This window comes from Equus asinus, chromosome 4, assembly GCF_041296235.1.
Source record: "Equus asinus isolate D_3611 breed Donkey chromosome 4, EquAss-T2T_v2, whole genome shotgun sequence".
Classification (NCBI taxonomy): Eukaryota; Metazoa; Chordata; class Mammalia; order Perissodactyla; family Equidae; genus Equus; species Equus asinus.
In genome coordinates this window covers 15,462,545-15,485,813 of record NC_091793.1, presented here as the reverse complement: position 1 = coordinate 15,485,813, position 23,269 = coordinate 15,462,545, and the positions used below count along the sequence as shown (strand labels likewise).

The 23,269-nt window shown below is 45.6% G+C and overlaps 1 protein-coding gene across 5 annotated transcripts in view; it reads left to right on the top strand.

Moving 5' to 3' along the window:
- TBC1D22A (TBC1 domain family member 22A) overlaps positions 1–23,269 on the top strand; it is a 343,202-nt gene that overhangs the window by 185,841 nt on the left and 134,092 nt on the right. For all 5 annotated transcript variants that reach the window (XM_014864482.3, XM_044777626.2, XM_014864481.3 and 2 more), the window contains one exon: positions 18,306–18,381. In XM_014864482.3, the coding sequence (XP_014719968.1) occupies positions 18,306–18,381 (76 nt within the window). The remainder of the gene's footprint in view (positions 1–18,305; positions 18,382–23,269) is intronic.

Sequence of the window (23,269 nt, the reverse complement as noted above, 5' to 3'; positions counted from 1 at the left end):
ACCACCCATCTGTTCTCTGTATCTGTGTGTTTGTTTATTGATGTTTCCCACATGCATTTTTTACCAAAATAAAATCATAGTATACATGTTATTTTGTAACCTGCACTTTTCTGTTAACTCCATCTTTCCACATCAGTACGTTTTTTTTCAATTATTTTATTGAGGTCGTGTTGGTTTATAACATTGTATAATTTCAGGTGTACATCATTATGTATCAGTTTCTGTATAGACTGCATTGTGCTCACCACCAATAGTCTAATTTTTATCCATCACCATACATACATACCCCTTTACAACCCTTTTGCCCACCCCCTCCACCCCTTCCCTTTTCGTAACCCCTCATTTGTTCTCTTTATCCACAAATGGTAGTGTCTTAAAGGTTAGCTGCAGTGTGAAATCTGAAGCCACATCAATGAACATTTTGTACTCAGTTATGTTAAAATCCATCAGCCTGTCTTGCCCTTTGAAGGGATCTTTTACCTGCGTGTGGTCCTGTAACATCAGACATTGGTCATCTGGAAAATATTGGATGACTGAGGTCTGCAGATCTTCTAAATATCGACACGTTTCATCATACAGTGTCAAAAAATCACATTTGTTAACATGATCACCATCTTATAAGAAGAAGCTGTCAAAACCAGAGTGGCAGACAAGAGTTCCCCAAAATTCAGATTTTGGCTTAAAAGTTCAAATATTATTATTGGCAACAAATACTCTTGATTGCTTTCCTTCAAGTAACAGGCTAACTTTGTTCATTTTTGAGAAAATGTCTGCCAGATACCCAAGTTTGAATAACCAGTTTGCCTGTTTGCCTGTTAGTCATTCTTTCAAGTTAAAATGGTATTTCATGAAAAATGTGTCTAATTTAGCTCACAGCTCAAACAGTTGCACCAACTGCTTTCCTGGAAGAAATCACTGTTTTTTGGTACAGCTCGAATATTTTATGTGTTCTTCTCATTTTGCCACACAGAATATTGAAAAGATGTTTTGAACTCAAGGGTTGAGATTTAGCATGATGTTAATCATAAAGTTAGGAATGTTTCTGCTTCATCAAGGGCATCATTAAGTGAAATGCCTTTCTTCCTTTTAGCTGTGAGTGTGTGGTGTTAAGAACGCAGTTTGGTGGCACTGCTTTGACTCATGTCAGTGTGTAGCATTTTCACTCACCACCACTTTTGTGCCCTCAGTGCAGATGTCAGCACAGTGACAGAGGTAACTAACGCCATAGGATTGTTGTGAGCACTGTTTTGATCTTGCAGACTGCTGGACTTGAAAGGTCTCAGGGCCATGGCAGTTGGCTGACCACCGTGGAGAAGTGCTGCCCTAGAGGGATGCTCTCTCCACACGGGCCTGGGGTTTTCTGACAGAAAGACCCCGAAGATGAACTGACAATAGAAAAAGCACAGAACAGGGGAAGGTGCGCCCAGAGTAAACGTCACTGGCACTGTGATCAGGAGGAGTTGTACTCCCAGGACTTGAGATCCTAGAACAGTGATGTTGCTGAACCACGAATGTCTCGGTTTTGAATGATCAAGGAGAAAGAAGGGCTTAGAAATCAAGAACAAGACTGTGAAAAAAGAACTTGCAGATTTTTTAAAAAAACAACTTCTTGCAACCAAAATTATAGTTGTTGACAATTTAAAATTCATTAGACACAGCAGAAGAGAGAATTAGTTAAAATGGAACATAGGTCTGAGAAAATCACTGAGTAGGCAGCACAGAGGGATGATAAAACCATGAAAGAGAGAACAGAGGAGAATAAAAAAAGATCTCGAAAGAGTAAATGTCCTGGAGGGAAGCCAATAGTATTTATAAAGATAATTGGTGGAGAATTTTCCAGCACTGATGAAAGACATTGTTACCTTTATTCAGTAAACAGAACAAGTCTCAAGAAAGAGGAATTAAAAAAAACACCACACACATAGAGAAGTGAAAGTGAAACCACTAAATATGAAAGATAATGGAAAATCTCATAGGCAAGGCCAGTGACCTACACATAGAATATTTAGGTGGATGATTTGGTGGAAAACAGCCTGCAGCAGGAGCAACAGAGGCCAGAATAAAATGGAGCCATATGTTTGGTGTTCTGAAGAAAAACAATTGTTGAGCTAGACTGGATTTAAAAACACAATCCAGCTGTATTCTTCTTATAAGACACTGAAACCTGAGATTACAAGAAGGTGCAAAGGATGGGGTTGGGAGAAATGCAACAGATAGGTACCAACCAAAATCATAGTTAAGTGGCTGTGTAGCTCTGACGTAGCCATTAGATGAAATAGATTTTAAGGCAAAAAGCATTATTAGGGATAAAGAGTATCATTACCTAGTGATAAGTGGATAAGTTTACCAGGGAAGGTACAATCTTGAATGTATGCCCTGACAGCATTTGTGTACATGTACATAGTATAACTCACGAGCATGTGTGTGTGTGTGTATGAGAGAGAGAGAGAAGGAAGGAGGAAAGAAAGGGAAGAGAGGGAGAGAGAGAGAAGCAAGAATTTGGCAGAATTACTAGAAGACACTCTCAGTGCCAGACATAGTTCTAAGTTCTTTGAATGTATTCACTTGTCTATATTAGCTCAGTTTCCCCCCTACACGTCTGTAAGGTGTTTCTCTTTGTGTGACTAGTAAGCTGCAGAGTCAGGATTCAGACCCACACAGTGTGGCTCTGGCTGTCTTGCGTCTCAGTAATTAGCAGGTCATGCAGGCAAGAACTGGTAAGATTATAGAGTATCTGTACCACAGAGTTAATAAGGTTGGGCTACTGGCCATATCTAGAACCCCATATCCAGCACATAGAGAGTATTCATTCTTTTCCAGGGCACACAGAACGTTTATAAGAATGGCTATACCAGCAGTTACCAGGGAGCCGTCCAGACCAGGGTTGGGGTTGGCATTCTACTAGGTGGAGAATCCGGGACGTGAACTCACCCAGACTGCTTAGGGAGTAGGAGTGGGCTGGAGCCCGAGGCTGGGAGGCTGGGAGGCTGGTTTGACCCTCTGCAGCTCTGCGAAAGGCCTGTGATTGGTGCCCTCCCCAGGTGTTCGGTCCTGGTCACTCATTTCTGATGGATTGGTGCCTTCCCCACTAGGTGTTTGTGGGAAAGACGTTCTTTTTATTGAGGGGCATTTGGTGCTGGGACAGAAAGAGCAGCAGCTGCATTTCTAGGTGTAATTGTCTTATGGGGGAGACTTAGTTCACAGGCCAGTGTGTGGAAGGCACTGCTGGCTTGTGTGAACACTGAAGTGAGGTCCTGGGCACTGCCCTCAGGGACGTCTGACCTGGCCGAGGGATAGGGCTGCATGTTGGGCTAGGGAGGGGAGCCATCCTGAGCCCAATGAGAGCCTAAGCTAGGTTGTGGCAGGCCAGCCATAGGAGGGCCAGGTGCAAGAAAGAGTGCCAAGGCGGACTGTAGGCCTTGTGAGCTGTGGCACTGTGAGTGCCCTTAGTTGGGGGAGGTGGCAGTGGGGAGCCAGACTGCCTCCTTAGGATTGCTGGCAAGTGTCTGGGGTGTTTTTTGGTGGGTGCCGTAACGGGGATGCCACTGGCCTTTAGTTGGCAGGGATCAGGGTACTAAATGTCCAGTGATGCATGGACAGTCCTGTGCAGGGAAGAATTTTAACAGCAGCTCATTAGGAAATGCTGTGGAGAAAGAAGGCTGGGCTTGTAGTCAGCAGATCTGGCATAGATTCTTTTCATCTGTGTGACCCCGTTAGTTATCCAGTGGGATGATTTTGTCTTGAGAAGTGAATGAACTTGTGAGAAATTCTTTATTTTGTGGTGAAACGGTTGCTTGAATCTGACCTGGCGGACCGTGCACTGGGGGTTTGCACAATGCAGGAGGGTGACCCAGGCTGGCTGGGGCACAGACAGGGCTCAGTGCAGAAGCCGTGACCATGATTCCCAGTCTGTAACTTTGAAGCTTCCGTGGTGAATAGTCCTCAGCGCTGGGGCAGTTTCTGGGTTTCCTCCCTCAGTTGTGTGGTGGCTTTGATTGAAGTTCAGGTAAGTTGAATTTTGGGGAATGCTTCACTTCATTTTCCTCCTCATTTTCCACTTCCTTACCAGTTGCTCTTTGCCCATTTTGCTGCGTTTTGCCCTCTGTGCCCCTTGTCCTATGGGCATCCTGAGTTGACGTGCGCAGGGTGGCTGCATGTGGGTTCGGCCTCTGGTTCCTGAGGGGCGATCTGGCTTGCGAGATGGGGGGCCTACGTGGCTTTCCCCTCAGGTCTCAGCATGAGGCGGACAGGTGTTCTCCTCAAGTTAATGGGGTTGGGGGTCGGGGGAGGTTCCAGCCGGAGATGTAAGTTTTAAAAATCATTTGGTGGGCCACTGTTTCTTCCAGTGTTGTCTCGGATTGTGTCTTTCTAATGCTGTTTAGTATTAGTAGCTGCCTTTTGGGGATAGTTTTGGTGTAGATCACAGAAATCCATCTGAGCCAATGCTGCTGATGGACTATTTCTTTACGAAGGACTGCCTTACAGCGGGGTGTGGCATTCGGCCCCAGGAGGACAGGTCTCGCGTGGCTTCTGGTGGCAGCTGCTGCCAAGGCGCTGTGTGAGCCCTGCGTCCTGTCGTGTGCAGCAGCGTCCAGTCGGGGCGAGGCCTCCTGAGGCTTTTAGGGGATTATTCTTGTGCTTTTGCCAGCCCTTTCATTTCACTAACAGCACTAGCGCTGGGCCTTCGGCAGCTGTTACTTCCTGAGTTACGGTTTCCATGTTGGCCCACCCTGAAGTCATCCTGTCCCTCTCAGATTCATTACTTAACAGGACAGCCTCTGAGTAGGAGAGAACCGCTGCCTTTTATAATTAGTCATTTGCATTTCCTTTCCTTGGGGAAGAATTACTCAATTCTAAGAAGTGATTGGTGGCATGGAAGTGATGGGAATATTGGAGAAAGTGACTATATTATCTTGTAACTTGTCAGAGAAAGGGCTGGAAATGTGGCGGTAGAGTGACTCATTTAGAGAAAGGCAGGGAAGCTACCAGGCCTGTGACTGGAGTCTGGAGTGGGTGTTGTCTTGAGGGCGGGGGGATCCCTCAAATACAGCTGTTGTGTGTTAGCCATTGAAGATAATGCTAGTGAGGAGAAAAGGGACAGCTGTATTGCAGGAAACCAGAGCCTGTGCAGGGAGCCCTCAGAGGAGTTTATGCTTCAGAAAGGAGAAGGGCCCAAGGCAAGCTCAGAAGGTGGCTCCGGATCCTCAGAAATGAGCTTAGACAGCTGGAACCTGGGCTGGTCTTAGGCCTGGGGATGTGGTTATCTTCCAGCTAAGCTCAAAGGAAAGAGAGGAACAAAGGGGCTGTCTGTTGCTTGGCACGGTGGCAGAGAGAAAGCTTACTTGGCCCTGATTTGGCTTTTGTGGTGTGCGTCAGAAAGAGCCTTCACCTGGAAAGAGTAGTGCAGCTCTCAGGTGGAGCCAGGCAGAGCTGCGGCCTGGTGCCGAGCCCGTGGATGGGAGAGTGGACGAAAGAAGCACCTAGTCCATGTAAATCTGTTCCTGTCTCAGACACCAGACGAATCATGCTCTATGTGTGGAAGAGAGGTGATTTTAGAGCCCCAGTCAACAAAATTGAGCATTCTTGGCAACATTTTAAAAAGTTTTATTAAATAGACAAAAATGTGTTGGTTACCAGGCAGAAGCGGACGATTCATTAAGAGTGAGTCATGGAGCAGCAGACAATTGAAAAATGAAAATTCAAAAAAATTCGATTTACAATAGCATTGAAAAACATAAAATCCATGCTGTTGCCTGAATGAATGGTTCATTCCTTTTAAGTACTGGGTAGTACTCCATTGTGTGAATATATCCCAGTTTGTGTATCCATCCTCCTGTTGGGGGAAGCCAAGGCTGTTTTCGATCTTTGGCAGTTAAGAATAAAATTTCTGTGAACATTCACGTATACGTCTTCTTGTTGACGTATATTTCATTTCTTTTGAGTCAATACCTACAAGAGGACTTGCTGGGTCGTAGTGTAGGGGTCTATTTAGTTTTTATGAAAAACAGCCAGATATTTCCCTAAATTGGTTATACTGTTGTACACACCTGTCAGCAATGAATGTAATGTCAGGCTGCTCCACTTCCTCACCAACATTGCATTTCCCCGTCTTCTTTCTTTATGCTGGATAGCAATCCTTTGTTAAGATATATATGTATTTTGAAAATATTTTTTCCAAAGTTTGTGGCTTGTCAATTCACTTTTTTTAACAGTGTCTTCTGATGAGCAGAAAAATTTAATTTTGATGAAATCTGATTTATCCTTTTTTTCCTCTTGTGGTAATGGTTTTCTTTGTGTCCTAACTACAAATCCTTTATCTACTCACAGGATGCCAGGGTATTCTCCTAAGTCTGTCTTCCAGAGGCTTTGTAATTTTAGTTTTTACCTATAGGTTTATCATGTGGCTTAACTTAATTTTTCTGTGTGGTGTAAGGAAGGCGTGGTGGTTCATTTTTACAATAGAGACTTCCTAGTTAACACAGCACCATTTGTTGAAAACAGTTTTGTTTTGTTTCTAGAACAGTTTGCTTGGGCACCTTTTCTGAAGCTGAGATGATGGTCTCAGTGTGTCTGTTTCTGCACACTATTCTGTTCTACTGATCTGTCAGTGGGTCTTGACGCCAGTACGTCCTATCTGAATTGCCCGAGCTCTTCCTGGAGTTGGGTAGAGTAAGTCCACCAAGTTTGTTCTTTTTTAGAAAAATTATACTGTGGATTTTGGTCCTTTGCATTTTTATGTAAAGTTTTTCAGTAACCGTTTCCTACCAAAAAAGCCTTAGGAGCTGGGATTTTGAGTGGGATTATATTGAATCTATATGTCAGTTTTCCAACAATTAACAGTATTATTAACAATATTGATTCTTCTAATCCATAAGCATAGTGAATTTCTTAATTTATTTAAGAATTCTTTAATTTATCCTCACAAACATTTTGTAGTTTTCAATGTATGGATTTTGCTCATATTTTGTTAAACTTATTTCTAGTTTTTTTTAATGCTACTTTAAATGGGATAGCTTTGCTTATAATTTTTTTTTCGATTTTTACTCTGGGTTTGTACAAATAACTGATTTTTGTAAACTGACATAGTTTTCCAGTTAGTATTGTTGCATAACAAATTATTCCAAAACTTTCTGACTGAAAGCAACTGTTGTATTATGCTCACAGATTCTGTGGGTCCGGTTTCAGTCAGAGCATGGCGTGAATTGCTTACCTATACACCACAGTATCTGGAGCCTCAGGTGGGAAGATTTGAAGCTGGTACAAGTTGATACGTAGGGGCTCGAATCATCTAAAGTCTCATTTATGTGTCTGGTGCCTGACTCTAAGACTAGGACTGTAGACTGAACTGCCCACACATGGCCTCTCCCTGTGGTTTATCATCCTCATGGCACGATGGCCTTAGGATAGTCAGAATTCTTACATGGGTCAAGGCTCCCAGTAAGACTTCCAGAAAACAAGGTGCAAGTTGCATTTTTTGTGACTGAGCCTCTGGAGTCACATGGTATCACTTCTACCGTACTCTTGCAGTTGAAACAGTCACAAGCCCACCCACATTCAGAGAGAGGGAAATTACACTCTATCTCTTGATGCGCAAGTGCTGGTCACATCATGAATGAACATGTGGGATACAAGATACTGTCGTGGCCACTTTTGGAAAATGTAATATGCCACACCGTATTTATGGTCATCTTGCTAAATGTACTTATTAGTTCTAGGAGCTTTATGGTACATGCTTGAGGATTTTCTCTGTACATAATCATGTGATCTGCACATAAGCAGTCTTACTTCTTTCTCTACAATATGTATGGCTTTTATTTCCTTTTCTTGCTGTATTGCATTGTCAAGGATCGTAAGTACAACGTTGAATGGAAGTGATGAAAGCAGACATTTTTACCTCCTTCCAGACATTGGTGGAGAGTAAATCATTCAGGCTCTCACCAGTAAGTGTGGTGTTAGCTGTTGGATTTTTGTAGATGCCCTTTATTTGGGGTATTGTTGATGGTAAATTCCACAGGGAAGGAGTCGATATTTTTAATAAGCATCCTGGTTTATTTTGATAGGTCCTTACACTTGAGGAATACTAGTCTATAATGGAAGAAAAAGTTAAGGATAGAATTTAAAGAATTGGTAGAAGAAGATCTGAAAGACAGATCATAGTTTGTGAGACTTTAAAAATTATGAATCATTGTTTTGTCAAATGGTTTTTCTTCTGTTGAGATGATTGTATGATTTTTCTTACTTATCTGTTAATGTAGTGAAGGACTTTGATTAATTTTTAATGTTAAGCCAACCTGCATTCCTGAGATAAACTCCACTTTGTTGTGAGCTATTAGCCTTTTTACGTATTTCTGGATTCTCTTTTGGTAATATGTTTTAAGAGTTTTACATCTGTGTTTATGAGGAATATTGTCTTCTATTTTCTTTTCTTCTAATGTCTTTTTCTGTTTTGGCATTAGAGAAATGGTGGTCTCATAAAATGCTCCTGTAATTTCTGAAAGAGTCTGTATAAGATTGGTATTATTTCTTCCTTACATGTTTGATGGAATTTGACAGTGAAGCCATCTTGGCCCAGAACTTTCTTTGTGAGAAAGTTTTGACTATAAATTCAATTTCTGCTCTGGGTAGGGCTCCAGATTTTTTGTTTCTTTTCTTGTCAGTTTTGATAATTTGTGTCCTTTGAAGAATTTGATCTTTATGAACAGTTGTCTAATTCATTGACATACTGTTGTTTACAATATTCTCTAATTCTTTTAACGTCTGTAGGAACTGTAGTGATGTCTTGAATTCCTAATATTGAAAATTAAATTGATTGATATTTGTCCTAAGATCTGTCACATGGTCTGTCTTGGTGAGTGTTTTGTGTGTCCTTGAAAAAAAGAATGTGTGTTCTGCCTTGTTGGGGGACGTTCCTGGAACTGTCAGTTAGGTCGTTTTGGTTGGTAGTATTATTCCAGTCTTCCCTGCCCTTACTGACTTTCTGTCTGCTTTTTCAATCAGTTACTGAGGGAGGACTTCTGAAATTTCCAACTACACTGGTTGACTTGTCTCTTCTCTCAGTTTTATCAGGTTTTGCTTCATGTTATTTGAATCTTAGTTATTAAATATATACACATGTAGGATGATTATGTTTCTTGATGAATTTGTATGTTTATCGTTTATTGTTATGAAATACTTCTCTGTTTCTGGTTATATCCCCTGTCCTGGAGCCCAGTTCATCTGATATTAATATGGCCATTCTGTCTTCCTGTTGTTAGCATTTCCTTGCTGCATCTTTCCATCCCTTTCCTTTTAGTCTACTTGTATCTTCTTATCTAAGGTGCATTTCTTGCAGATAGCTTCTAGTTGGATTTTACTTTCTTATCCTTTATCCTTGTGTGTTTAGTTCATGTACATTCATGTAATTATTTATATGGCTAGGGTTTAGGCCATTGTTTGCTGTTTGTTTTCTATTAATTTCATCCTGTTTCCTCCTTTTTCCTATGGTCTTTCAGATGCATTGAGTACTTTTTTAATTAAGGGACTTTATTTTTTAGAGCTGTTTTAGGTTTACAGAAATATTGAGCAGAATGTTCAGAGTTCCCATATACTCCCTCACGTCTTCCTCACAAACACACAGTTTCCCCTGTTCTTAACATCTTGCCTTAGTGTGGTGTGTTTGTTATAACTGAGCCAATGTTGATACATTATTATTTACTAAAGCCCATAGTTTACATTAGGTTCCCTCTCTGTGCTGTTCATTCTGTGGTTTGGGCAAATGTATAATGGCACGTATCCACCATCACGGTATCCTCCATTACGGTGTCGTACAGAGTGGTTTCACTGCCCTGAAAATCCCCAGCCCCCCGCCTGTCCATCCCTCCCTCTCCAAACCCTTGACAATCACTGATCTTTTTACTGTCCCCACAGTTTTGCCTCTTCTAGAATGTCATTTGCTTGGAACCATACAGTATGTAGCCTTTACAGACTGGCGTCTTTGCCTCAGGGAGTATTTTTATTATTCTTGTTTGTTTTCACTTTGGCTCATAGGCCGTCTCTCCTCTTCGCACCCTCTTTTCCGTTCGTGGTTCCTCTGCTTCTTACAGCGCGTACCTGTAGCTTACCGTAGACCACCTTCAGGTGCCATCACACCGCCTGTGCTGCTGCTCGGCCAGTCTCTGCAGACAGGCGTTCGGCGTTTCCCCACTTTCTGAGTGGTTTACAGTAGGAGCTGGTGGCTCTGTCAGGGCTGATGGGCGCCTCCAGGCTTCACCACTCTCCTATGACTGATGTCACCTTGGAAGCGGGAACAGGAAGGAGCTTTCTCACCCTGTGTGGGAACCCAGTGGCTTGTGAAGCAGCCATTCTTCTCTCCATTTACAGATGAGAAAACAGAAGATCAGAGAAATTCAGCCAGCAGGGAGGAAGCGAGGAGTTGGCTGCATGTACGTTTACAGTGCTCTTCCATCTTCGAGCGGCATCTGAGGAACACCGTGCGGCTCTGTCCTTGCTCTTGTCCTTCTCCCCTCTCCTCTGAGACTGTGAGGAAGACACTGAGGGCGTAGGTTTAACCAGTGCCTCTAAGCTTGGAGGGACAGCTAATGTGATAGATGACATAATCAAGACTCAGAATGAGGGCAGCTGCCTGCAATGCCAGCCGGGAACCAATCAAATGAACAAGCTAATAGGAATAAATGAAAAGCCCGACGTTCAAGTTAACAAAACCAACCAATATCAGTTGTTAAAAGCGGTTTGGACAGTCTGGGTTGACTGCATCTTCAGTGGGCGTTCTCAGCGTTATTTTGCCCAGATTACAGCCTTGGTCTCATACCTGACGTCCTGTATTCTCTTTGGCCCCCTCTGTCACTCTGCACCTTGCAGTCACACTCATCTTTTCAAAATGCAGATCTAACTGTGGTGGTTCCCCATTTCCACTCCTTGACTTCATTTCGTAGCTTTGCTGTGGTCTTACCCTTCACTCCTCACCTGACCTTCCAGCCTCAGAGTGGTCCACTCTGCCTTACCCCACCTGCCTTGCTGCCCTCCAGTGGCACTGGCCTGCATCCTGTTCCAGAAGGTGCCATGCTCCCGACTGCTGCCGGGCTTTCCTGTGCAGTGCTCCCTTCTTTCCACGTCTCAGCTCAGGCCTCTCGTCCTCAGCGTGTTCTTCAGGCCGGGCCCCCTGTTCTGTGCTGTGGTGGCGGGCCTCCCCAGATCCCGGTGAGCCCCTCACATGCATCTGCACGGCCTGCATGATGAACGTTTGCTTGATGACTGACTGTCCTCTCTGTGAATAGATGGACCTGTTTGTTTTTCTCCCCGCCTGTGTCAACTCAGAGGACCCAAGACCGCCCCCAACACCTCCAGGTTCAGTGTCTCCTGGGACTCAGTGTATAGTTGTGCTCCTGGCCATGATTCATTACAGTGCAAGTATGCAAGGCACAACCAGCCAGAGGAAAAGGTCTGGAGGAAACCAGGTGCAGGCTTCCAGGAGTCCTATCCCGCGGAGTTACGCAGGAAGCGCTCAACTCCCCAGACAACACGTGTGAGATATTGTTTACCAGGGAGTGTAAGAGACTCCACGCTGGGGTTTCTGTTGAGGGCTCTCCACGTGGGCACCCTCTGCCTGGCATCATCCAAAATCCCAGACTCCTAGAAGGAAAGCAGGGGTTCAGCATAAACCACATTGCTCAACTGAGGCACAATGAGTCATTCTTATTAGTTAGCAAATGGTGGGAACGCTCCCAAACTCCAAGGTCCCAGGCACCAGCTGAGGGAGGGCCTACCTTGCAGACGGGCCTTCCGAACGACGTTGGTCTCAGGCCTGCTTTTCTGCACACCGTCTCTGCTCGGGACTCAGTGGATTGTCTGGCACGTAGGAGGCATTCAGTAAGTGTTTACTGTGCAGATGAAAGAAGTAATAGTCTGATGTGGTTCTGCCTTATATTGGATTGATTCATTAATTGGAATGATGTATTAATTGTTGGAAACTGAGTGAGGCTGTGGCAAGTAGCCCTCCAGCTCTCTGTCCTCTGGACCTCCAGGACCTGTGTGGGGTGTGGCCAGCTGGCCTGAGGGCGTCTGAAACAGGATCTTAGAAGTGTTGATGGAGATGGAGGTCTTTCAGACCATCGTTTGCAAAGAGGACAGCCGAGCTGTTCCAGAGGCGGGTCCAGGGGGGCCAAGAAGCCAAATTTGGTTTCAGTATAAGAAAGGTTGTTTTGGAGGGAGATTGGCCGGGAAGGGGGCTGTGGGTTTGGTGAGGAGATGGCTCTCTGGTGCAGGAGAACGGCCGTGTCAAAGGTGCGGAGGTTCTTGCTTCTCCACGAGCTGCAAGCTTTAGCCGCTAGGTGCTGTGGGTCCTTCCAGCTAGGCCAATCTGAATTTAGTTTCCACTCCTCTCTGAAATGCTCCTTCAGAAGATTTTATTCTTTTGTTCAGATGCTTTTCTTCTGAAGAGCACAGAAAGTGCTATTTGTTCTTGTGGGAGTGTGAGGTTGGAATAGCAGCAGATGTAGGGCAAGCCCAGTGTGCGTTCTTTGATGTTTCCTGCTAATGTGGACTTTACCTTCTGTAAAACATTTCCAAACGGTCGTTGTGCTTCTCAGACCTTCCTTTCTTCCCTTTGACCTGTAAGTTTTATATGTTATATCCTTTTTTAAAGACACAAAATCATATCTCAATTTGAAAGGATATGAATGTTTACTTTTTGTGAAAGGAGTAATATTATTCCTATTAACATTTCTGTAAATGTTGAGTGTTCTCACTTAACTCATATTTTGCCTGTCCATTCATATGTTCATTCTGCAGACGTTTTCTGTGCTAGGCATGTGTGTGGGTACGTGTTTGGATGGGGTGCTGGGGGTGGTGTCCCGAAGGTAAATCTTGTTTCCCAGGCTTAGGCAAACAGAACCTGTGGTCTGATCAGAGGTGCTGGTGGAGCCCTGCACCAATCCATATAACAAGAACAGAGTCTTGGGTGAAAAGGAAAAACAGCTTTACTTTCTTTGCCAGGCAGAGGGAGCAAAGCAATAGCTAGTGCCTTAAGAATTGCTAGCTCCTCATTAAAAAGCGGGTAGGGATTTTTAAAGGTTGAGGAATGTGGCTGCTTGTACGGAGGGGGTCTATGGCCTTGCTGGTCAGTACTTTCCCACTGGCCTGCGTTTGGGGCTGCTTGCAGGGGAGGAGGAGGAGGAGATAAGAGATTCTGCAGATGGGTGTCCTTGGCTGTCTGTCTTCACAGTGGATGGTGGACTCTGGTGCCAGGAAGCTGAGGAGTTGGGGCCTGAGAAGCTTCAGTTTCTTGATATTCTCCGGACATCAGTTTCCCTGTAATAAACTTCAAGAACCCATGATGAGCCACTACTTTAGTGTGAGCCCAGTGTGAGGCCGCCTGGGCTTTATCAATTTGTAAATTCTGTTCAGTTGTAAAGTTCAGGGAGTCAAAGGTTGAAGAAACAGATATTTGCATATGAGTGTAACTGAAGAAGCAGGGAAAGGGGATGAGTGCTTTTAGTTTTAACCCCATATATGCTGGGTTCAGTGCAGGGGAGCTGATATCAGGGCCAGTGTTAATTAAAAGCCTGTAATACCCAGGAGGGCCTGAGTGCCAAGTGCCGCTCTAGAGAGGCTATTGCTTGGGCCGCAGAATGTTCTTTTCCCCTCACACTTTCTCCCTCAGCCTCTGGCTCTGGAATGTCCTTGGCGTGTCCTTCAGAGGCTTCCTAGCTGCTGAGCAGGATCATCTGTAGCCTGGATTGCTCAGCTGACTGCGCTGTGCCCCGGCCTTGCTGGGCTCTGCCCGCTGAGCCCCATCTACTTGGCTGGGTGGGAGCCTGTGTGAAGGCTGATCTTCTCGGTGCCTGGCCTAAATCCAGAATACCAAGGCCACTACTGTCAGTCTTTTTGGGCTCTTTCAAAATACAGACCTTTTTTCTTTTAGGCCCTCAGGTGTCATTCTTTTCTCATTGTTTGGATTTCTGAGAGAACTCATCATCCCTACCTGGGTTTTGAACAAATTGAGAAATAAAACAAAATAGTGGCAGATGGAGACCAAAGAATACCTTTTATTTCTTCTAAATGAGTGGCTTGAAATCCTATCTTAGTGTAAGAGCCAAATAAACTGGCTGGCTGAATCCCAGGATTATTCAGGCTTATCTGCCCCGTCAGAGCCAAACCTGGGCCAGGGCAGGCCAGCCTCATGTGCAGCAGAGCCTTAGTGGGAGCAGCCTGTGTGAGGGAGGAGCCTTCCTTGGGGGAGAAGCCTTCTCTGGGGGAGCAGCCTTCCCTGGGAGAGCATCCTTCTCTGGGGGAGCACCCTACTCTGGGGGAGGAGCCTTCCCGGAGGAGCAGCCTTCTCTGGGGGAGCAGCCTTCTTTGGGGGAGCAGCCTTCCCAGGGGAGCAGCCTTCCCTGAGGGAGCAGCCTTCCTGGGAGGAATAGCTTTCCTGGAGGAGCATCCTTCCCGGGGAATCAGCCGACTCTGAGAGTTGGAAGGATAGCTGAAGTCACAGGCTATTTATTCTCCCAGATTTAGCAATTGACAAGTTGCCTTCTTGAGGTGAGTATTTCTGGGGATAAAGTGCACCAGCTGAGTTCCTTCTACTTGGAAGCAGACCCCAGGTTTGGGGGAGTGTTTCCTCCTAGCTCCTAGCTAGTTGTTTGCATAACCATTAGGTCCCTGGTCAGCCGGGGTGTGGCCTCCCTCAGAGAGGGAGAGGAGGAGATGCGCAGTCCATCTGGACAGGCCAGCCCCCAATGAAAGCCCTGCTCCTGTGAGTATTCTCCTGGGACCACTGGGGGAAGGTGTGACATTGTGCTCCCAGTGGCTCTGAATCGAACATTGATTAAATTATCTGCAAGGCCTCTACCTAAGGTTGCAAAATCACTCTCTAGTTTGTTTCTCATCCTTAATTATATCCAGCTATCTTGTTCAACCTGGCTCATCAGAAATTCTGCCATGAGGTTAAATGACAGCGTGTAAACTTCCAACAACACAGTATGCACCAAATTTGAATATAAATCTCCTTTGGTTCTCCAATTTCCAGGGAGAAATTAAGTCTTAAAGGCTAACTCTTGGTAGTTTAAGTCCAAAACCAAGATTTCTCTTTGCTGTTAAAGTTTGAATACATTAAAGCTCACACTTTGTCCTTAACCTGTGCCACTGCCCTGTCTCAGCTGGAGGGGCGCTCGGGATCCCACTGGGATGCACACGGTTCCTGCAGGGCCCAGCGTCCTGTCCATTAAACTCGAGGCTCTGACAGCCTTCACTTCTCACGAGTTCAAAGTTTAGCAGGACCCACAAGTTGTCACCAGATCTAGAAGACACATCACGCCCAGGCCCCTGTGGCAGTCGTCCCCAGGAGAACGTGTCCTTCGTGCCTCTGCAAATCACGGAGGGACCTTGACGTGGCTCTGAGTGAAGCCGGGGGCACAGAGCACTTCCTGGTTTTGCCCTCGCAGAGATGTGACAGTGTGGAATCCAGAGCCTGTCGTTCAAAATCCGCTTGGGGGAAATCTCCCTGTAAGAGGTTAAGTCTGACTGTTCATTCTCCATTTCTGGGGGAAGAAAAATCCTTGATGCCTTGTAGACATTTTTAGTTCTGTGCCACAGTACCTGCCACTCCCGCTCTAGTTAGGGAATGCTGTGTATATGCACTCACGTGTGTGCTCACATGTTAAACACAGAGAGAGTGCTGACTGTGCCGGAGACAGTCAAGTCCTCTTCTAGGGCTCCTCGGCCTTGGAAACTGCGGCTGGCTTGAAGGTTGTCCTCTCAGCCCACGGTGGCTTCATCTGGAAAATCCCCCTCGTGGATTCTGGAGCGTGAGGCCCTGTGAGTGCTGTGGCCACGTGCCTAGGGCCTCCCGAGGCTCCTTCGTCCCTCTCCAGGTTTGGGTTCTCCAGGGTCTGTGGGTCGTCCCCTTGGAGCACAGGGAACTCCAGGAAGGTCGTTCTCTAAGCATTTCTGACAGCAAATCCAGATCTGCCCCTCCGCTTCCCTCCTGGTCTCCGAATGCAGGGTGAGAAGTGGGGCCACCTGCCCCAGTCGTGTGAAGCCGGCATCCCTCATGTCCAAGGTGCCTGCAGACATCTTCCGCCCTCAGTGTGACAGCATCAGGAGTGTCCCCCCCACCGTCTCCAAGGCCAGGAAGGCTCTGCCCATGGGACTGCACACTTGCCTTGCCAGGCCTGAGCCATCCGGGGGCTACAGCTGCCTGGGCCCCATGCCTTGGCCCACACCTCACTGAGGCAGGGGCCTCACTCCCCTCGCCAAGGCTGTGTGGCCCCCTAGGGTCACTCCCTGAGGACAGGCTGTCCTCTCCCATCATGAGCCCACAGGAGGCACCAGGGCCCGAGGCCCAAGTGCTCAGTAGAGTCCAGGATCCACAGGCGCAGGGCCACAGGCTTGGCTGCTCCAGATTCCTCTTCTGGTCTTTTTATGTCTCAGTGGATTCTCAGGGACCCTGATAAAGGACATCCCCAAGCCTCCTGCGTTAGTTTCCTACTGCTGCTGTAGGGGTGGAAAACTTCTCGCATCTTCCTTTCTAAGTTCTTTGGCTGGTCTAATAGTTAAATTGACATAGACAGATTAGCAGGAGAAAAACAAATTTTATACGTATGGGAACCCCAAAGACATGAGACCCTGAGACAGTCAGGCCCTTGAGGCTTGGATGCCATCTGAGTTGGGGAGAGGGGGCGGGCTCTGGGCTGCAAGGGGAGAAGACTGCACAGGAGGAGAGCAGATGTCGCCCTGCCTGCAGAGAGCTCTTTCTCATATAGGAAGTTGTCTTGGGTTCAGGGCCTCTCTCTCAATTCTTGTAAGCAGTTCAGGGTAAGGGAAACAGCTCTTCCTGAGCCTCTTGGGCCTTGATTGTCTTTAGCTCGAAATAATCCACATGCCAAAGTGGCACATTTCTGGGTGCTCTATTCTCTTCCCCTCACTGCTATATCAGATCACCACAGACAGTGGCTTAAAGCAACACAGATTCGTTGTCACCTGGCTCTGGAGGTCAGGAGCCTGTTGTGCGTCTCTGCGGCCAGTTGAGGTATGGGCAGGGCCACGTCCGTTCTGGAGGCTCTGGGGAGGGTTTGCTCCCTTTGCCTTTTCCCAGCCTGTGTCTCTTGACTCGTGGCCCCTTCTTTCACCCTTGAATCCAGCGCTGGCAGGTGGAGGCTCTCTCATGCCACAGCACTCCGACCCTGGCTCTCCCCCCGGCTTCCACTTTGAAGGACCCTGTCATTATGCTGCACCTCTGGATAGCCCAGGATAGTCTCCCTGTCTTAGTCAGTGGATCAGCTCACTTAGTTGCCTTTGCTGGGTTCCAGGAATAAGGCCGTGGACCTCTATGAGGCGTGTTATTCTGCCTTCCGTGTTCATCAACAAGTGTAAGGCTGTCACTGCATGAGTCCAGCTCAAGCCCTCATGCTGACAGGGATCCCTGAGCGCCGGCTGCAGCTGCTCAGGGTAGTTCCATGGGGAAGCCCCAGGGCGGACAAAGCGGGGCCAGCTTTCCTCTCTGGCTCGTCTCTGCGCTCTCAGGTGGTGACAGTGGCCAGCAGGGCCTGTGGTTCCTGAGTACCTGCCACATCTTGAACCCTCTTCCATCCTCCACTGCTGTGGTTTCCTTGAATCCTCAGAGCAGTCCTGGAAGGCAGCATTATGGTTCTTGTTTTATAGATGATGACAGTGAAGCCCAGAGAGGTCATGTAACTTGCAAGGTCACACCACTGCTGAGTAATAGGGCTCGGCTCCCACTGCAGGTCTGTCTGACTTAAGACTTTTCCCCCAATGCCTATGCTGCTTTTCTTATCTTAGTTTTGAACTTCTTCACCTGAGTTCTCTGAGAGTAACGTCACATGTTCCCTGTTTCCTCTTGCAGTGACCGTGCTGTTGGCCCTCGTATTGTCAGCGTGGTTGGCATGATGTCGGCATGGTCGGCACTGGGCTTGGTCGCCATTTCGCATCAGCTCCCCTGGCAGTGCTGAGTGCTCACTGCCCCTGTGTGCCGGCCAGGCAGCTGCTTTGCCCACTTGTTCAATTTAAATGTAAATATCTTACATTTACATATAGAAATGCTCCATTAAGTATTTCCCGAGATGGGTGTGCTCATCCTCCCACATCGGGAAATGTTGGACTTTGCCTTCTCAAAGTAAGACTCAATCGTACTGCACGCTGGCGGTATAAGGCAGCCTCACGTGGCGTGCGTATCTCAGTTTGTGAATTTGTTCTATTATACAATGTTCCCCTTTGCCCAACTGCCTTTTTCCTCTTTGGAAAATGTGTTTTATTTTCTATGCATATGATATTTGTTGTTATTTTTTCCTTAGGACAACTACACCTTTGCCCAACCTGGGATTCAGATGAAAGTGAAAATGTTGGAAGAGCTGGTGAGCCGGATTGACGGTAAGCCAGCTTCTGAGCACCCCTCTCCCTGAGGGGTGGGGAGAGAAAGTGGTAGAAGGCTTGGGGACTTGCCTCCATCCTTCAGCTGGACAGGATGCCATCCTCGTCCAGCCCATGGCCCCTGGCTTACACAGGGCAGTGCTGTGCTAGTGGAGCAAGAGCCGCTCCCAATCCTTTCCTGAAGGTGATGTAATCAGAATTCAGTGCAGTTGCTTTGCGGAAAGTAATGAGTGAGGACCGGAAGCGAGCGCTCTCACTCCTTACTGTGCCTGGTGATTGTCATAATCTGGGCGATAACATGGTTGTTTAGGGCTGTCCTTTGGCACTCTCTTCCCTGCCTTGTGCATCATTTTGCTATCAAGGATGCTGGGATAATTTCTCCATGGAATCCAATTAATTACCACGTCTGGAAATAACATCTTTAATATTATGGAAAAATTATAGTGTGTGCTTGGGCAATTTTAGATTATGCTTTCATGTTTAAGTGGGGGCTTTGAAATACTTTTTACCTTCATCATTAAAATAATTCCCCCTATGATGTGCTGACTGTCATATTGCAATAGCAGAGTTTAATTAAATGAAAGCTGAGAGATAATGCTTGCCCGTTCCAAGCATATTCTCCTGATAGTTTGTTAAATTAACGAACAGAGCATTAACAAAGTGACACCAAGCAGAACCAAGGCGTGGATTTGTGACACCAGCCGGTCAGTGATGAGGTTTGGAGAAGAGACATGCCCTGTCACAGAGGCCCCAGGGGAGCTTGGCAGGTGATGCCACCGAGTGTACAGAGGCATTGTACTCTGCTTGAAATGTAGACATGGCAGTGCGTGTCCCAGCATTGCCTTTTGGGGATGTGCTTGTCACTCTTCCTTGTTTCCCCTGCTGAACCTTTGGCAGTGGAGAACTCTGACAGTAGTAATCTTCACAAGAAGGGCACTTGGTTTGGGAAACTATTGAATGACATTATAAGATGGAGTCATACAAATTAGAAACTCCATTTTGTTCCTTGATTGAGTCTGATTTTCAACTATGTATCTAATGGTTAATACCAAATTTCCATATTATGAAGTTTTGCCCAGTTCTTCCAATAATACTTTATTTGATTCAGTGTATTTAGCTGCTTTTCAACCTGTTTATTCACATCCTGTGTTTTGCTTATGTAACTGCACTTGTGCACATTTTTTGTTAACTTCACAGTGAGGGCTTGTTTTGATATTGTTGGAGGTTTTCCCCACCAGCACTTCCACAGCTGTTCCCCAGCCTCATTTAGTTCTTTGAAATATGATTTGTAGTAGATGTGAGTTTCACTTTTTCAGTAGGTTCTTCTTTTCCTCTTATGTCCCTCAGAAGGCATATTTTATGTTTTCATGGAGGTTAGAAAGTTGTGGTTAGTGCTTATTTGTTCCAGTGCTGCCGTTCGGGAAATCCTTGAATTGATTTTCTCTGGTGCTGTGGTTTAGAAAGAAGCACTTTGCAGATTTGCTGGATGCCTGTTTAAAAGAGCCACAGTAACAACCAGAGGGACCCCAACCAAATCTGTACTTTTTAGTAAATCACATTTTTATTTTCAGTGCAGCTTCGGAGGAGGGCATTCTCATCCTGCAGTTTTTCGTTTAAATGATCAGTTCTTCACAACAGAGAGATTCTTTTTCATAATAGGTTAAACTGTGTAACCTGTTTGTAACTGTTCTTCTAATGAAACCTTACAGAATTTTTGTGATTGCCCAAAAATAAGAATACCTAGGCTTTTCAAGCAGGAGGTATACGGAATTGATGGGGTTTGGGCTCTCTGGCTGGGGGCCCATCACCCCTCAGCATCTCCTAGGGAGGAGTGTCTACAGGCTTCAGCCATGAAGCTCCCCCTCCCCCATTTCATCACTCACCTCTTGGAGAAAGAATTTGTGGGCTTGGAACTTTTGCAGGGACTGTAAAGATTTTATTAAGGGCAGCTTATACCAGGGAGAAAAAATTGCTTTTTAAAAAAACCACTGCCTCATTTCTGCATTTTAGGGGAGGGACAGCATTTATTTCAGAACTTTTTGGCAGTTTGGGGAAGGAACGCTCCTTCATGAACTTGTTGATTAAGAAAGGTGAGGTTTTGTGGGCATGGCCCAGACGGGAATAATTTAGGAAAGAGCTAAATTGCTCTGCAAAGTAAAGTTAAAGGAATTTTGGAGATTCAGCAGTAGTGTTGTAAGGATGTGTGCCCGGAAGTCAGAAAAGAATCGAGAGGTGCAGGAGGCCAAGGCCTTGGGGGGTCACTGGAAGCACAGTGAGGGGTGGGGGGTAGATCGAAAGTGGGAGAGCATCTCTGTCTTATTTTCTAGTGGGGAGGAATGGCTAAAGGATTTCTAAAGAGCACTTTTAAGTAGTTTGCTATTTTGAATAGTGCCATACACCCTCTCTGTTACCCCTGAACCTTTAAAAGGTAAAAGTCTGTTCTGTGGACAAGAAGGTCCGTGAAAGAAGAAAGAGGGTTGTGTCTGTCATGGAGGCCGAGTGGAAAGGAGGATGAACAGCAGCTGAGAGAGTGTATGCGGGGTAGGGGTATTGACCCATCTTGAGAGGTAGCTAAGCTGGCTAATGAGAAACCCCAGGGGAATCCCCTCTAATCTGTGGGGCAGAAATTGTAGAACTTCCCATAGAATGAGAGATGGAGACTTGAGCCACTTAATTTGGAATTAAAGGAAAAGGTGAGAGAGGAGAAACTTCTACTTCTGGTGGTGGTGGGCTAGATAATTCCACCCACGTTCCCACTGAAGACACCTAAGAAACCCTGGATATTATTTTTTTAAAGCCAGTAAACAAGCAAAAAGAAAAAAAGGGAAGGAAGAAAAGTATGAAAGAAAGAGAAAACAACAGGGAAGAAAGAGAAAGAAAGAAAAAAGAAAACAAATTTCTTAAACACGCTGAACTGCTAACAAGAAAATAAAACTTCCTGAGCCAGATTCTAGGAGGATGCTAGAACCCAGAGAGATGAGCCCCGTACCAAAAGCCACTGTTGTTCTGAGGGCATTTGCTCAGCCAGGAGAATTAATCCCAAAGTAAGTTGTAGTTTTGACAACCTCTGGAGGGAATGGGTCAAACGTTAGCTTACCCAAAATAGGGAGTCTGAGAAGTGCCCATGTACTTTCTGAGACCCAGAGGAGTGAGCATCAGATAAAGCTGTAGTGAAATAGCCCTCATCCAGTCTGGCAATCTAGGTTTATTTCACCTTGGAGGTCCAGCAATGTGTGAACCTCAGTATGGCACTTGTGTACTCAAAGTGCTGGGGAGAAGCAAAACAAAGTCTTGTCTGGAGGAAGTTACAGAACTCAAATTGTTCCTACAAATATGTATGTATTTTCCAATAAAATGACCTGCGCACATTCAAGACTTCTTGGGTGAGAACAAACAGAAATAACAGATAAGAGAAACTGGCCCACAGAATGTTGAGCTTTTGTAATTCTTTGGCACATGCCACAAAACTATTATCCTTACTATGTATGAAGAAATATGAAAAAGAGAAGCTTGAAAATGTCTGCAGGGGAACAGGAAACTAGGATTTTTCATAAGAGATTTGAAAAATGATGAAATAGGGCTTCTGGAATTGAAAAATATGGTTACCAAATTAAAAATTCAGTGGACAGGTTTAACAAATTAGACATAGCTAAAGAGTAAATTAGGGAACTGGAAGATAGGTTGGAAGAAAATAGCTATAAGAAAACATGGAGAGAGAGGAATATGGTAAGTATAGAAGGTAAGAGATATAGAGGGCATGGTTAGAAAGCCTAATGTATATTTATTTGGAGTCATAGAAGGAGAGGAGAGAGAATGAGTAAGAATTTGAAGAGATAATGACTGAGATGTTTTCCAAAACTGTTGGAATAGACCAATTCGTGGATTCAAGAGACCAGTGAATCCTGAGGAGAATTAATAAAGAGAAAATTAAATGTAAACACATCATAGTAAAATTTAAACTAAAGACAAATTATTAGAGCAGTTAGAGAAAAAAGATTATTTTCTAAGAAGGTCTATCATAGAACTGACTTGTCAACAGAAGTACAAGAAGATATCTTCAGTGTGCTGACAGAATATAACTGTCACCCTAGAGTCTACATCCAGTAAAAATATCCTTGAAGAATTAATTTGAAATTCCAAGAGGCTGCCTAAATCTGAATTGTTTCTCACTGACTCCCAGAAACTGTATTAATCAGGAAGGAAAGCAAGTAAAAGCACGCACAGCCTACCCTTGCAGCATTGCTGCAGGGGGCAATGACTGTGAGCTCAGATCCTCTGGTAGTCCAGCCTGTGGAGGGAGTCAGGTGGTTAGCACAGAAAGTCTATGGGAAAAGGAGAGGACGCATGGGCAGCTTAAGAGGAACATACCAGATAAAATCCCAGAAAGACAAAATCCCACCCAGATGGGGAAGATACTGAGACAGGCTCTGTGGGCTGGTTGATGAAAGCACTTGCTCCTGGGAGACTGGGAAGGATTCAGGATTTCCTGGGTGGGTGGTTGCTAAGACCTCAGCAGAAGCCCATTTCTAACAGTCTCTCGCCCTCTGTGAGCTGAATTCTTAGGTCACAGTTTTTGGATGGGTGCTCTGCTAGGAATTTCTCATTCCTGTCAAACAGCTCTTTATTTTGGCCCTGGAGTGGACTGAGCAGCTTCTTGTGCAAATGAGTTATTGCCATAGGTGGGTCTGCCTCCAGCAGGCCCCTTCCCACCCCACCTGAGGGAAATTAGGGGCACTCTGGCTGCAAGGAGGAGGGTGGGTTGAAGGGATTGAATCTGGGAGACCCGGAGGAGGAGCGGTTGATAATCCCGGTGAGAGAGAGAGGGGACAGTGGTGGGGCACTGAGGAAGAGGGGACGGGTTTGAGACTTCATTTATGGAGCCGTCATT